Source organism: Hemiscyllium ocellatum, chromosome 21 (genome assembly GCF_020745735.1).
Source record: "Hemiscyllium ocellatum isolate sHemOce1 chromosome 21, sHemOce1.pat.X.cur, whole genome shotgun sequence".
In the NCBI taxonomy this organism is placed as follows: domain Eukaryota; kingdom Metazoa; phylum Chordata; class Chondrichthyes; order Orectolobiformes; family Hemiscylliidae; genus Hemiscyllium; species Hemiscyllium ocellatum.
This window is the reverse complement of record NC_083421.1, coordinates 55141492-55158643: the sequence shown is the minus strand read 5'-3', so window position 1 is coordinate 55158643 and position 17152 is coordinate 55141492. Positions and strand designations below refer to the sequence as shown.

The 17152-nt window shown below is 41.8% G+C and overlaps 1 protein-coding gene across 1 annotated transcript in view; it reads right to left on the bottom strand.

The window, feature by feature from the left end:
* LOC132825764 (hemicentin-1-like) overlaps window positions 1–17152 on the bottom strand; it is a 436368-nt gene that overhangs the window by 236005 nt on the left and 183211 nt on the right. The window contains exons 26-30 of the mRNA XM_060841228.1: window positions 11853–11945; window positions 4453–4644; window positions 2366–2496; window positions 1370–1517; window positions 892–1018 (exon numbers count right to left, since the gene is read on the bottom strand). Coding sequence (XP_060697211.1) covers window positions 892–1018; window positions 1370–1517; window positions 2366–2496; window positions 4453–4644; window positions 11853–11945 — 691 coding nt within the window. The remainder of the gene's footprint in view (window positions 1–891; window positions 1019–1369; window positions 1518–2365; window positions 2497–4452; window positions 4645–11852; window positions 11946–17152) is intronic.

The window sequence follows — 17152 nt, the reverse complement described above, 5'->3', positions numbered from 1 at the left end:
TTACTGTGCTCTAATATTTAATTTTATATTGGTGGCATGTCTTATAAAGAGAGAAGATGGGTTATGTGTTAAATATGGTGTGCATCTTTCTTCATATTATGGAGAGGATTTCATGAATATATACAGGAGACAATATTTTCTACAGTGTATACAGATTTCTTTATTCTCTTTAATCGATAGATGACGGTGTCCTCTTGCTATTAGACCAGTGACTCTCAAAGTGTGTTCAATGGAACTGATATCAAATGAGAGGCCAGAACCGTCATTCTCAACATTCAAGTGTTGTCAGACAATCAAATCAACTTCTGGCTGCATGGCATGAGTTCTCATAAGTGCAAGAAATATCAATCTGGTTTTATAAGTAAGGTTATCGCTCCTGTTAACATAATTTATTTCGTATATGTGTAAAATATGTGTTAGCTTCTCAGTAAAAGATTAATGATCTTACATCATGTATTAGAATGTTTTAAATAAACATGTTCTCTTGCAGTATTGATATTCATAATATGAAAATGTGTATACTTTTGTTTATGGTGTGAATTGATCATTTTAATGTGATATTACAGTAAACATTAATGTACATAAATTTATTACATTTAAGCATAAAAACAGAGCAAAATATTTATAGTTTTCACATGCTCCTATTAATTATGTTGAGTATTTTTACGGTGGGAAGTGGAAGCAAGAAATATAGGTCCAGTGGGTTGTTCTTAAGGATACTTTGTCCATCTTATGTGGACTGCAGGTGAAAAAGGTGGAGAATGGCCATACTGGGGTCAGACAAAAAAATAGTTATGTTTTAGAGAATCTATACCTCTGTACCATCAGAACAATATGACAACATTGTATTGAGAGAAGGATGAAATTAACAAGATTTTTCATTGTACTCACTCTCCATCCTTATTCCATGCAATGTGTGGAAAAGGGACTCCACTGGCACGGCACGTGAGTTCAAGTTTAGAATTCTCCAAAATTGCCACCTCTTGAGTAACTCCAGATCCATAGATTGAGGGAGGTACTAAAGGCAGATGAGGGTGCAAATCTTATCAGTCAGTAAAATAGCGCAAAGCTTTTTTAAAATTCGGAATTGTCAGTAAAGGGCCAAATACAAGGGTAATGCATGCAGCCAAGTTAGGACAGATGATATTAGATGATGCCAACTGTGAATTTTTAAAAGCTTACAGATTACTGGAGAGCATTACAATAAAGAGGAAAGTAACAAGTTCCACAGCTTTGAGAGCCAGGGAATGATGAATCAGTGAAACAGACGGTTGCAATGAAACTTTATTTCATCTCCTTGCCAAAGGAGAGTACAAAGAGTGAAACTTAGGAAGGAATTTCAGATTGTTGCAATTCTATTGATCCTTACCCTGCACCAGTAGATTGAAATATTTTTTGGCTGTGCCAGCAACATTAACAGCATTGCAAGAATACACTCCACTGTCGCCTTTGCGGGATTTTGAAAGTCGCAGTACTTGGCCACCGTTCAAGAGTCGGACCCTACTGGTCTCTGTCACCTTCAGGGGAAACAAATCAATGAGAAATATTGTCAATTTGTTTATATGCTGATGACTGCTCCCAGTGATCAAGGTTGCAGTTTGTCAGCTATCACTGAGACTCCCATACGTTAGACAGATCATACTCTTCACTGTGAACACATATTCAGTATTGTTATTTATAAATCTCCATCAAGTTCAAAACCTAATAAATCTGTTATAGTTACTACAGTCCTCATAATTGTAGCAATATCTGCATTTAATGAATGGAAGATTTGGATCAGATCAACATTAACTCAAATAGTTACAAGAATGCAGGTGCTGTTTACCTCAGTTAATAGATCAACTAAAAAGGCAAGTGGCAGGAATGGAAACAGTAATTCGACATGCCGGCCAATTTTAGATTATAGCTATCTCCATTTTCAACTTTACAGTCCAAGAGACACAGAATATTCACTTGGGGAGAGACATCTGTCCTACCAGCTTAGGTAGAACCTGACCGTAGCTTAAGCACAAGTCACTCTTTCAGATGAGGAGGGAGTGCAAACTTTTTTCAACACTTTCTCCAAGTTATTCCAAAACCTTTCCTTGGTTGTCCCTACATCATAAACGAGATTCTCACTAAACCATATAAGCTGTTGGCAAGTTGTACAGTAAATGATCTCTAAGTGAGTATCTCAGCTCCAACACACTTTCTGGCTTTCACCTCTTACAAATAGCTTGAACCAGGAATGTAGCCTTGAGAGTTCTGAATTGAACTGTCTAATTGCTACAAAGCAAGGTATCTTCATGTAATGCCATCACCATACCTTTCTCCAATTTCATTAAAAACAGAGGCCCATTTTAATACATCAGCTGACCACACATACCCGCTGCTCATTTTTGTACCAACTGAGGGTTGGTGTTGGGCTGCCACTGGCATCGCACTCCAACATCAATGGCTGATTAACCGACACTGTGATGTTCTGTACTTGGCCATTTCCTCGAATCTCAGGAGGAGCTAGAACAAAGGAAGAGGAATGAGGAATATTGAAAGAATGGGGCTTAAATATTCCAAAACACTATTAAAAAAACACTCTTGGTGTGTGCTGTATCGTGGTTGTTGCTGACACACCATAAACTTTTATTTAGCCATTAAAAATTATAAAGAAAGCAGGATACTGAAGTTAGTGTCCTCCATGATACTTCATTTTCAATTTGCTCCCAATGAAAATCATCAAAACTTATTTTTCAAGTCAGGTACCCTAAAACGTGATTGTTTAAAACTGTTGGACCAATAGGTTGCCCTTTAACTTCTATTCACTGAAAAGGATTGACTCAAATAATCTCAACAGCATTGACGATCTAGCATACATTGCTTGCAAGAGGGACTGGTAATCTCCACCAAGAGGTTATAAATTCCGATGCTGGATGTGAGTCAAAACACCATGCTTTAGTTGTACTGATTAATGTCTGAATTCCGACAACATTTATATGCATACTGCTAACAAAGCTAGGCCTGACTTGCTCAGATGGTAGCTCGGATAATGAAACTGATTAATGGAAGTAATCTATGTATGAGTCTCGTAAATTCCAAATAATTGTAACTATTTCCTTTGGTAGCTTGTTCCAATGTAATATTCAACCTCATATTTTCTACTCCTTTTTTCAGAAATATGCTATTACTCCCCTTATCACTTTTCATGTTCTGTCTTCACAACCATCACAGTTAACAGGATTGGGAAACACCCCCCTCTTCAACTTTACTTAAACTTTGCCACCAATGAATGGTTCAGATCAGAAATTTTAATCCAGGTTATGGGGGTTAATTTACATTTGCCAGTGCTTCAATGTACTCCTCCGCTGTGCATTATGTTTAGGTGTCTTTTGACTAACAGATCATAAAAAGCATTGTACACAGTTCTAAAGTTCAGTCAATCAGTAAATGTATGTGAGAATAATGTAGTATATTTAATGATGTCAGATATGGACAAAACAGTCTGGGCTGTAGTGTTCTAACTCTCAATGTAACTTACAGGCAAGTTAATTCAAAGTGTGGTCCAAGCAAAGCTGAGCAATTAGCTATCAACCTTTCCAGCAATAGGAACAACAAAATCCTGTGGGAAACACCAGCTCCACTAATAGCTAATGCAACGTCCCAACTAAACCAAGAAATTTGGAGTGGCAGATTAATCTTGAGGCTCCCCTAGAACAGAATCTTCTGGTCCTGCAAACAGGATTGTTGGATCCTAGAATCTTGCTTCCTTGTCACCTCCATTTTCATTAAGATCTGTGCAAGAAGACCCAAACTTTAACTTCACACCACACTGCCAATTTAACTCAAGTGGTCAATTAAAGGTGACTTTAGGTCCACCTATGGGTCTACTCCAGCCTGGAATTATTTCAGCTTCAGGCAGGTTGAGAAGAGTCAGCCCATCTGAATGAAAAACCATTGTGGGTCTACTGTCATTTGTAGGAGGTCTCTCTAATTGCACTAATTTGTATGCAACTGAGGGACTGTGCATTGGATACTGGGGTGACTGCTTCCAACCTCATGGCCCCATTCTCCCTGCTACTGCCAACCTCAGAAACCACACCAACCTCAGAAGCACTTAACCGAGACCTTGGACTTCAGGACATTGGGTGTTGGCCTGGCAACAGCCATGGTTTCACGGATGCTGTGCTGAGTGCAAGAGTTTTTGGCCTCTGTTTGGCCAGGTACTCCCAGTGAGTGGGCCTGCTTCTGGGAATTCCATTTTATGAAAAGTCAGACTCTGCCAACCAAATTGCTTGACTGGAAGATGATACAAGAGACCTTGACTAAAAAGCCAGGTTGAATGTTTCAACACCATTTCAGGAAGTGACTGAGACATTCAATAAAAATTAAAGACCCAACCCATAGTCTTTCCAGGACAGATGGAAGCCCTACATCAATCCAGTCAGTCGGAAAGTTTAGTATCAGAGTTTAATTATTTACCTTGGACATTCAATCGATATTTCCTTTTGGAAGAGCCAGCCACATTCATTGCAACACACAAATAATCTCCACTATCATAGGGTGAAGCTGAATCAATGAGAAGAGAGCCATCCTCAAGTACTGAAATTCCTGGTTCATGAGCTGGAAGATCTAAGCCATTCTTCAGCCAGCGTATAACTGGTGGAGGAGTTCCTGAGGACATATAAATATAAAAGATCAAATGAGTTATACACATCATGAGGCCACATTGATAAGTTGATTCAACTGATGTATGTAGAAGTGTTTGATCAGGATATACATCTGTCTCACTAAATGAGTTACAGTAAATCTGTAGCTAGAAACAACAAGTTACAGAAGATTCACATAGTGGACTGCTAGGCGTCAGGTCTGTTTCCAAATCTGGAAAACAGGTGGTGGTGATTTGAGGTTAGTGAGTGGCATGAGCAATGTACACACTGACCTGGGTTTATGATAGAGGTACCACCTTAACTTGACTGGAGACAGCTTCTCTACCTGAGTTGCTGGCTGGACTTTTGAAGCTGCAGGGCCAATCAGACAGAGATCATCAGCTTTGAAGGACCAGCAGTCTACAATTAAGAACTACAGCTTGCAGTATGGAAATGGCACCAAACGGGTAAGGGACAGTCAAAACAATGGCCGCTGAGCAGGCAGAGGTCACTCTCTTCTGCCAGCAACCATCTTCCTAGGAGGGAAGCCTGCCTCACCATATCAACAGGCCCAAGTCAGATTTTTCAAGATTTTCACTGAGGTGGCCATCCTTCTAAAGGTCTCAGTGACCTTGTCAAATGAGAAAAATGGCCATGGAGATGAGACAGAAAGCCAGGAAACCTCTTGGAAGGTAAGTCAGAGGAACTGTAGGGACTCAAGTGTGGCATTATGGCAAATTAACATGGAGGATAGTCAGTAACAGAGAGGGGTAAGGATTGTGATGGAATACTCTCCACTTGCCTGATGAATTCTGATACAACATTATGAAACCTGACTCCAACCAGGCCAAAACATGCTACTTAACTTCAATCATCATCTTAAACATTCAATCTCTTCACCACTGACACAAAGTGATGGCAGTATGAGGCATCTAAAAGATACACAGCAGGAACTCACCAAAGTCCCTTCAAGAGCATCTTCAGCAGCAACCTGTGACTCCTACTACCTAGAGTGACAAGGGCAGCAGCTGACATAAAAACATGGCTAAGTGCAGATTATCTGACCCGAAAGACACATAACATCCTGACTTGAGGGTGTGTTGCTGGAAAAGCACAGCAGGTGATTCCTGATGAAGGACTTATGCTCGAAACGTTGATTCTCCTGCTCCTCGGATGCTGCCTGACCTGCTGTGCTTTTCCAGCAACACACTCTCGACTCTGGTCGGCAGCATCTGCAGTCCTCGCTTTCTCCTGATCATCCTGACTTGGAACCATATTGCCATTCTTTCATTGTCATTGGATCAAAATGCTGGAACTCCTTTCCCAGTAGCACTCTGGATGTATTTGCAGTAGTTCAAGTGGGTGGTTCACCATCATCTTCTCAAGGGTGGTGAAGTGGAAAATTGGCCTTTTTCTCAATGCCATGCAGGGACATATAAGGGAGGATTATGGGTAAAACCTGGCCAGATTTAATGGCAGACAGCGCAGTGGAGAGGGGATTAGAAGGGAATTCCAGATTCTTGACCACTAATATTTATTATCTGGAAAATAACACAAACATTTAAACAGAAATTTAGACAAGCAGGTTAATCAGGCTTGTAAGTCATTGGTCAAGAGGCTGATATAAAGAGTGAGATAATTTGGCTCAGTTTTATACTCAAGCTCCTCGTTAAAATCAGATTTTGTGAGCAGAAATGTGCTTTTTAAAAAATCAATTGGACTTTTTGGATTCATCCATGGGATGAAGGCATCGCTGGCTGGGCCAGCATTTAGTGCCCATCCCTAATTACTCAGAGGGTAGTAAAGAGTCAACCACATTGCTGTGAGTCTGGAGTCACATGCAGGCCAGACCAGGTAAGGATGACAGTTTCCATCCCTAAAAGGCATTATGCTGTCACAGTATTCCTTAATTCCTTTATTGTTAAAAAAAATCTACCTTAGCTTTAAAAACACTTACTGAAGTAACATCAACTACTTGACTGGGCAAGGTATTCCACAGATTAACAACCCTCTGGGTGAAGAAGTTCCTTCTCAATTCAGTTCTAAATCTGCTCCCCCTAACCCTGAGGCTACGCCCTCTTGTCCTCGTTTCACCTGCCAGTGGAAACATCCTCTCTACCTCTATCTAATCTATTCCCTTAATAATATTATATGCTTCCATAGGATATGTCCTCAATCTTCTGAATTCCAATGAATATAATGCCAATCTACTCAGTCTCTCCTCATAAGCGAACCCCCTCAACTCCCTATCAACCTAGTGAACCTCCTCTGCATCCCCTCCAGTGCCAGTACATCCTTTCTCAAGTAAGGAGACCAAAACAGCACACAGTACTCCAGGTGTGGCCTCACCAGCACCTTGTACAGGTGCAACATAACCTCTCTGTTTTAAGCCCAATCCCTTTAGCAATGAAGGACAAAATTCCATTTGCCTTCCTAATTACTTGTACATACAGACCAACATTCTGTGATTCAGGCACCAGGACACTCAGGTCCCTCTGCACAGCAGCGTGCTGTAACATTTTACCATTCAAGTAATAATCCTTTTTACTATCCCTCCTCCCAAAACATATGACTTCACATTTCTTAACATTGTATTCCATCTGTTAGACCTTTGCCCACTCACTCAATGCATCTATGTTCCTCTGCAAAATTTCACAGTCCTCTGCACACTTTGCTCTGCCACTCATTGTAGTGTCATCTGCAAACTTTGACACCCTTCATGTGATCCCCAACTCCAAATCATCTATTCAATTGTGAATAATTGCAGTCCCAACACTGACTCCTGAGGCACACCATTAGTTACTGATTGCCAGCCAGAATAGCACTCATTTATCCCCACTCTTTGTTTTCTGTCAGTCAACCAATCCTCTATCCATGCTAATAGTTTACCCCTAACGTCATGCATTCTTATCTTATGTAGCAGCCTCTTGTGCGGCACCTTGTCGAAAGCGTTTTGGAAATCTAGGTACCCCACATCCACGGGGCCTGCATTGTCCACCTTGTTTATAATGTCTTCATAGAATTCCAAAAGATTTGTCAAGCATGACTTACCTTTCATGAACCCATACTGCATCTGCCCAATGGGACAATTGTTATTTAGATGCCTTGCTATTTCTTCATTGACTTCATTGAGAGACTCAAGTATCTTCCCCATTACAGAGGTTAAGCTACACTACATCACATGTTCTCTTAGATCTTACCTTTAGAGCACTGTGCCTTTGTGTGATAAAAAAACCTTTTTATCAGGCCTCCAGCAATCACCAGAACTAAGAAACTACTATCGACTCTGCTTTCCATTAGTCATGAAACAGGATCATCTGTTTCAACTTCAAATTTAGCTTTATTCAAGACAGTCCTTGGAATGCTTAAAACGTACGGATTTCCTCTTAATAAATTATTTCTGTAGCTTATTGTGAAATAAAGGAGCTTGAGGCTTGGAGCTTTAAGAAGTGAACACAGATGGAAATTTAGTGCAGTGTCAATACTTTTTTCCAAACTCTTTTTTCTTTATTCTTTCATAGGACAAGGGCATCACTAGCAAGGCTAGTACTTGTTGTTTATCCTTGGTTTCCCTTAAAATGAGGGCAGTTAAGTGTCACATTGATGTGGGGGGAGTCACATGTAGGCCAGACTGGGTAAGGATGACAGATTTGGACAGCAAAAGTGGATTTGGTCATTGGCATTTGTTTTACAAATAATGGCGCTTCTGCCCTCCAGACAGATCCAAAAGCGAAAATAAAGGAAAGCAACAAAGGAAATATTTTAAGAATTACAACACTGTAGCGATTGGAAACAGGTGGACTTCATTGACAACAAGGTTCTTGATTGTAGTTGTTAACCTGGGCCAATCAGGAAAGCCTTCGCTGAACAACGTAACAGGGAAAAACACGAATAAAGTTTTTGCACTTAATGCTTCTTCACAGTTTCTAACCCAGGCACACATGACATGGGTGCTGTGGAGGAATAAGCACTACTGCTATTTGGCAGTAGTATGGGGGATTTTAAATAAAAAGGGAAAAAAAGGAGATTAGAATCTCCTCAGTTGAGGACTGACTCCAAGCTGGATAGCCACTGCCAGTGTACGTGCACAAGTAAATAAAAGGTGACTTTGTGACAGGACACTGGCCCCTGTGGAATTATTTCAAATTCACACAGCAAGGAATTAATTGTTCAGAAATGAAATAAACATAAGTGAGCAAGTTAAAATAAAAGTAGCAGGAACGGAAAACAGCAACAAACAAAACGATGTTTTTGTATTTTAAAGTCATTTACAAGTATAATGATTTTGTTATTTAAGTTTATTACTGCATTCACATAATCTAATGCATTTTCAGCATCTTGCCAGCGCTTACTTTATGAAATAGATATCCAATTCTCCCGTTCTTTTCCCAACAGCTGCAAATATCTCCAGTACAAATGTTTATCCAAATCTCTTTGAGAAATTAGTACTAAATCTGCTTTTCACATTTCACTCTGGTTTCAGCCAGTTATATTCATTCATGTTAGGCTGAATAGGCTGTTTCCGTGCTTTAAATACTTTGTAAATTTAAATCCATGTCCTTTGATAATTGACCCTTCTTACAACTGGAGCGAAATTGAAGAGAAGGAATGTGATATATTTTCAAGTTAGGATGGTGAGTGGTTTGAAGGGGAACTTGCAGTTGATTCTGTTCCTGTGTATCCGCTATACTTGTCCTTCTAGATCAAAGGGGTTGTGGGTTTGGAAGGTTGGCTATGCAGCCTTTGCCAATTTCTGCAGTGCACCTTGCAGATGGTACACACCCTGCTGCTAATGAGAATCAATGGTGGAGGGAGCGCACATTTGTGAGCGTGGTGCCTATCAAGCTGGCTGCTTTGCCCTAGATAGCATCAGGTTTCTTGAGTTTTGATGGAACTAAACACATCCAGGATTCTTATCCTCTGACCTGCTCTTGTAGCCCCTATATTTATTTGGCTGGTCTAGTTCAGTTTCTAGTCTATGGTAATGCCTAGGATGATGACAGTGGGGGATATGGTGATGGTAATGCATTTGAATGTTAAGGGATGATGGTTAGATTTTCTCTTGCTGGTGATGGTTGTTGCCTTTGTGTGGTGCCAATGTTACTTGCCAGTTTTCAGCCCAAGCTTGAATATTGTCCAGCTTCTATTGCTTTTGGAAATGGACTGTTTCAATGCCCGAGGAGTTGTGAATGGTGCTGAACATTGTGCAACATGGGCTGATGACAGCAAAGATACTGAAAATTCTTTTCTCCCCTTCTCTCTCTCGCTCTCTGAATTCCTCATCCTTACCAAATTGCTGGCTGTAGATGCACCTGTCTGTGACAGTATCCGTAAGCATGACCATTGCATATTCCTTGTAGAGAAGAAGCCATGCCTTCACATTGAGAATACCATCCATTATGTTGTGTGGGTAAAAAATGAGGTCTGCAGATGCTGGAGATCACAGCTGAAAATGTGTTGCTGGTCAAAGCACAGCAGGCCAGGCAGCATCTCAGGAATAGAGAATTCGACGTTTCGAGCACAAGCCCTTCATCAGGAATGAGAGAGAGTAGCCAAGCAGGCTAAGATAAAAGGTAGGGAGGAGGGACTTGGGGGAGGGGCGATGGAGGTGGGATAGGTGGAAGGAGGTCAAGGTGAGGGTGATAGGCCGGAGTGGGGTGGGGGCGGAGAGGTCAGGAAGAAGATTGCAGGTTAGGAGGGCGGTGCTGAGTTGAGGGAACCGACTGAGACAAGGTGGGGGGAGGGCCGGTTCCCTCAACTCAGCACCGCCCTCCTAACCTGCAATCTTCTTCCTGACCTCTCCGCCCCCACCCCACTCCGGCCTATCACCCTCACCTTGACCTCCTTCCACCTATCCCACCTCCATCGCCCCTCCCCCAAGTCCCTCCTCCCTACCTTTTATCTTAGCCTGCTTGGCTACTCTCTCTCATTCCTGATGAAGGGCTTGTGCTCGAAACGTTGAATTCTCTATTCCTGAGATGCTGCCTGGCCTGCTGTGCTTTGACCAGCAACACATTTTCAATTATGTTGCGTGGCACTATCACCATGCTAAATGGGACAGACTTGGAATAGATCTAGCAAGTCAAGACAGGCCATCCATGAGGTGTTATGGGTTATCAACAGCAGCAGACCCGTACAACATTTTGGCTCGGCATATCTGGCACTCAACCTTCAGAGTTGTCAGGTCAAAATACTGGAACTGGGGAGAAAGTGAGGACTGCAGATGCTGGAGATCAGAGCTGAAAATGTGTTGCTGGGAAAGCGCAGCAGGTCAGGCAGCATCCGAGGAACAGGAGAATCCGAGGAATCCTGAAGAAGGGCTTATGCCGAAACGTCGATTCTCCTGTTCCCCGGATGCTGCCTGACCTGCTGCGCTTTTCCAGCAACACATTTTCAGCCAAAATACTGGAATTCCCAGCCGAATGGTATTATGGGTTTAACTACGCCAAATGCAGTGCAGCGGATCAAGAAGGCACGTCATTACCACTTCCTCAAGGGCAACTAACCACAGGTAATAAACGTTGGCCAGCCAATGACACCCATGTCCCACGAGTGAACAAAAAAAATCTGTGCTGGTGAGAAAAACAACTTGTGAAAATGACCATCAACTGAAAAATCAAGATTATCTACAAGTTTCAACAAACGTAGGGAAGCAGGACACACCCTAATTATCGTTTCTTTGTAAGTTTATAACTGAACTTTGTCTGAGTGTTTGTATTACTTTGTAATAAAATTCCTCTTTCTTTCACTAAAGAAAATTTTGCAATTGGTTCCTTCATGTTGATCTGGTGATTATGTTTTTATTGAAATGTAATAGTTGCAAGTTAAAAATAATAATAATAATATGTTGTGACAGAGAAAGGGTTAAAGAGGTGATAATCCTCTTTACTTCGGGTTGAGACCCGAAAGTCAGTGAATGCAGTTTCTCACTATAAACAATATCAAAATCCCTCATAACTTTAAACAACTCCATTAAATTTCAATTTCTCTTTCCCTGCAGAAAGAATAGTATTAGTTAACTTATTCCCTTCACATAACTGCATAAAGACTGAATACTCAAATACGTAAATAGTAAGCTTCATCAGTAGTGATGTAAGAGACCATATGACAGAAACATTGTATTGTAGGAACCGCTGCCGCCTCCTCAAGCCTCCAATGTTCATTCCAACCATCACCTCCCCTGAAAATCAAGGTTCCAGTTTCTGATAATTTTGACAGAAAATAGACTCTCACCATTAACTGGGCAGGGAAGTATGACTTTCTCTCTGGCCAACCGTTCTTGTTTGGCATTAATTTGGGTGATGTCTTCAGCAAATAACGGTGGTTCTGATGAAACATAAATGGTATCTGAAACATTTTTGCACTTTTATAGTGTCTTGTGTGACCCCCCCAACATTCCAAAGCATATTACAGTCAATTAAATACTTTCAGTATATTCACTAATATAATGTAGGAAACATGATGATCAATTGATACACAGCAAACTTCCACAAACAGCATTATGATAATAATCAGATGATGAATTTTTCTGATGTTGATTAAATGACAGATATTGAACAGGACCAGACATAACTTCCCCACTCTTTTTTGAAATATTGCTATTGAATCGTTTATATCCATCCAAGAGGACAAACAGGGTATTGCTGCAACATCTCATTGAAAAAACAGTACTTTCACTGGTGCAACAGCCCCTCAGAATTGTGCTGCCTTGGCAGGTTTGATACGTCCAGGATTGGGAACTGAACATTCATAACTCCAACACGGAGGCAAGACTACTATCCACTGGAACACCTGGCTCATCAAAATGGCCAATGAAGCTTTTGCTTCCAACAACATCATCCGTATTAATAACTGAAAAGACCTCAAAGTGATGCCATTTACAAATTCAGTGCTGAGGCTGGAATATATTTCACTTTGAATTATGTCATCTCATTTGGATATCTTACATTACACCTTACAAGGGAGCAAAATGAAAACAGTCTCCAACATCATTGTAAATGCTAGTCTGTAGCCAGTTTCTTAGGAGACTGACTAATTCAGGAAGACACTTGGCAGCAATTTTAAATATTAGAAGAGGTTACAGCCATTTTGAAATGCTTGACCTCATTTAAATTGAATTAACAAATTAAGGTCTGAGTCATAGAGTCAGAGATATACAGCGTGGAAACAGACCCTTTGTTCCAACTTGAAGGTGACCAAGGGTTTCTTGATGCAGGCTAGCAGTGGTACTGCAGTGGGCAATAACATATAGCATAGGCCAGATTTGATCCACAGGAAAAACTTTGCTCTTTTTGCCTGTTAGTGTTACAGCTTAACTGTGCAAGACCTCTGCACCATAATCATGAAATCATTCCAGAGAGACAGTTATCCCATCACCAAGTCACATTTTTACACATGAAAGGTCCTTGACACTGATCTAGCTTCCTCAGAATGAATTGGATGTCTGACACTTCAGTTCTTAGCTGCCAGCCAGGGCTCACTAATTGGATCACATTAACAGCCTCAATTAGGGAACTCATAGTCTATGAGGTCCAATTGGCTGACCTCATTACAATCACAGCATCCCTCTCGCTCTGAGTCCAAGGACAGAGGCTGGTTCTTCACTTTAGCTCCACCTGGCACATTTTAGCACTGGGTCAGGTTCCTCCAACACTGCCTCTGATACAGGTGATGTGTAACATACATCTTGCACCCGGAGCGTCTCAAAAAGGTTCATTTGCTTCCTCATGATTCTGAGGTATCTCTGATGCTTGACAGAGAGGGAAAACCCATGGGTTCTGGAACATTTGGAAAGGTTGTCAAGAAGCCAGGCACATTTCTCTCCTCCAGTTTGTGAGATTGCAGCTTTCATATGGTCTATGTGCTTGTACGGGACCATAATACCTACCCAAACTTTATATATCACTGGACCTGATCTCGAATTGATCATACAGGGCTATTCCCCTGGTGGCTACACCAAACTTCGTGCCCTGTAGTAAACTGTCTCTCTCACTTGACAGAGTTTTGTGTCCAGCACTGGCATTTCTGCTGCCATATCACCCTCACCTTGAGGTCCAGGAAGATCAGATTTAACCTGGTGTGGAGTCTCCTCCCCATTAGCAACTCTATTGGAGCTTTCCCTGTTGTTACATGAGGGGAGGTCCTATAATCCAACAGGAACTGGGACAGTTTGGCATCTAGTGACGCTGTAGGCTATTTCTTTAAGCCTGCCTTCAATGTTTGGACTGCTTTTTCTGCCAGGCCATCCAATGATGGATGGTATGGAGCTGTCCTTATATGTCGAATGCCATTCGACAATAGGAAATACTCAAATTCTCTGCTGGTAAATGATGACCCATTATCTGCGACCAACACTTCCAGGAGTCTGTGCATCGCAAAAGATGTGTGCAAGTTTTCTATCATCGTCTCTATGTTCGACAAATGAACATCCAGCCACTTTGAGTGGGCGTCCACAATAACTAAGAATATCGAGTCCATGAAAGGACCAGCATAGTCAGCATGTATCTGAGTCTAGGGTTTACCTGGCCATTCCCAAAATTAATATTTATGGCAATAATTTCTGTCCTTCTTGACAGTCTCTGCATTGCCCCACCAATGCAGCTATGTCTGCATCCAACCCTGGCCACCAGACGTAACTTCTCACCAACAACTTCATTTTGGAAATCCCTGGAAGAACCTGGTGGAGTGCAGTATCTGCTGACAACCTTTGCTCAGGACAATGACTCTTGCTCTCCATAACAATACGCTATTCTCTACTGTGGTGTGGTCTCTCTGGGACAAAAAGTTTAATTTCTGGCCCTTTGGTTTCACCCATCACCGCCAGCTGTTTCAGTTTTGCCAGGACCAGATCTTTCTGCATACAAAGGCTGATATTGTCAGCTGTGATTGGAAGGATGCCAGAAAATTTAAACCCACTTCCAGGGCGGTGGTGTATCTGCCAGCGGGAGGTGGTTCAATGCATCCACATTTGCTACTTGGCCTCCTGGCATGGCATTCAAACTTATAATTATACGCACTCAGAACTAAAGCCCACTATCAAATTTGCCCTGAGGTTATGGGCGGCACTGCATTGTCCACTAAGTAGATCCAGCAGGGGCTTGTGCTCTGTTATTTTTACAAATTTATGTCCAGAAAGGTATTTGTGGAATTTCCTGAATCCAAATATGACTGCCAAATCTTTCTTCTCTATATGCGCATTTATTCATTCGGCATCAGCCAAAGTCCAGGAAGAATATCCTCTCCATTGGGTCAGCTAGGAGCTAATATCACCCTGATGCTGTAAGGGGAAGTATTGCATGTCAATACCAGATCTCGCTTGGGATCATAGTGTACCAACATTAGATTAGATTACTTAGATTAGATTAGATTACTTACAGTGTGGAAACAGGCCCTTCGGCCCAACAAGTCCACACCAACCCGCCGAAGCGAAACCCACCCATACCCCTACATTTACCCCTTACCTAACACTACGGACAATTTAGCATCGCCAATTCACCTGACCCACACATCTTTGGACTGTGGGAGGAAACCGGAGCACCCGGAGGAAACCCACACAGACACGGGGAGAACGTGCAAACTCCACACAGTCTGTCGCCTGAGTTGGGAAATGAACCCGGGTCTCAGGCGCTGTGAGGCAGCAGTGCTAACCACTGTGCCACCGTGCCGCCCACACATCTTAGAGGATGATACCTGTTTCTTCACTTCCCTAAACTATGGCTTGGCTATGTGACCGTTTCTAAGGCTGACCAAGGGAAAGTATCATGATGGTGACCAGGTTATATATGAACTCTCAGTAAGTAATAATTCAACAACCCAAGGAAAGACCTCAGCTCCAGTACTGTCATGGGTGCTGAGCCACCTTTGATCGCCCTCATTTTCTCTTCCAACAGGTATAATCTGGTCTTGCTAACTCTGTAGCCCAAGTAGGTCACTTGGGGTGCCTGGAATACAATTTTTTTCCTTTCCAAGGCATACACCTGCTAGGGAGAAACGTCAAAGAACTATGTCCAAGTTTTCAAAGAGCTCTTTATTGGTGTTCCCTGTCATTAGCACGTCATCTAGATAAATGACTTTGTGAAATTTTCTCCATCATCCACTGGAAAATTGCACAGGTTGACAATACTCCAAATAGTAGTCTTGTATATTGGTTCAAACCCTTATGGGTATTAATTGTAGCACAGTTCTGGCAATCCTCGTTTATCTGCAACTGCAAGTATGCATGTCTCTCATCCAGCTTCATAAAGGACAGCTACCCTGCCAGCTTTGCATATAAATCCTTTATGCAAGGTTTTGGGTATTTATCCAGCTGCAAAAGACAGTTTACCATTCATTTAAAATCCGCCCAAAGGCAAACCAACCTGTTAGACTTTACAATCAGTGAGACCAGTGCTGCCCATTTCACAAACTGAACTGGTTGGACAATGCCTTCGCTTTCTAAATTCTGTCTCTACTTCTGAGGCAAATGTCACTGGGAGACCCTTGCAGAATTGTGGAATTACTTCCTGGTCAATAAGCAAAGTGGCCTTGGCTCCTTTGATAGTCCCTAGAGTTTCTGGAAAAACTTCCAGGTATGTACTTAGGACTTCACCCAGGCAGCTGTTTTCTAATTGGAAAATGTTGAGCCAACCTAGGTCAATCTTTCTCAACCAATTTCACCCCATCAAGCTTGGGAACGAATCTTTTACTACAATTAATGGTAACTGAACCAGCTGCTTTGCATTAGAGACCGGAACCGATGTTATATACTTAATCTGTAAAGGTTTCCTGGTATAGGTTTTCAATCTAAACGAGATTTAGCATAAATTTAAGGGTTGAAGTCCAGAGAAAATTTTGTTAAAGTTTAGTTCTGCGATCATTGAAACGACTGTGGCGATATTGACCTCTATTAGAACCGGCTGACCATTCAATCAGATGTTTATTTTGATTGGTGTGTACTCTCCTGGATACTGGCCTATGAGGTCTTTTACTCACTTTAGGCCTAGTGGGACTCTTTTGCTGTTTTGAGTCCACATACCGACAAACCACAATGGCTTGCCAGCACAGATCCTGCAGAGAATTTTAACCGCTTGGCCAAGGTTGGGCTTTGTTTTGGGGTTTTGCTGTGGGCTAACCTGGAATCCCTCTGTTTAGGATATGTCCTGTGTCCGGCTATGCAATTGCTTTCACTCAAGTTCAAGGACTGGTGAGTGTGGCTGCTTCAATCAGAATACTCGGCAACTCATATGCTCCACTTGCTACATTTGCCAATGATAAAAGCCAGTTGCAGTGCTTGCTTGAAATCCAGTTGGGTGTCGCTAATAGGCGCTTTTGCATGTTACATCATTAATCCCACACACCAAACTGTGTCTAAGCATCAGATTAAAGGTTAAGCCAAAGTCACAAGCCTCTGCCAATCATCTGTACCTCATCAATAATCCCAATACGGACGTCCTTGGCTCTCAAATTGTTGAGTAAAACCAAGAGCATCTCAGAATAATGGGATGCTTGGCTTTGTAAAACTCCTTAAATAAATCAGTTAAGTCTTGAAAGGTTTT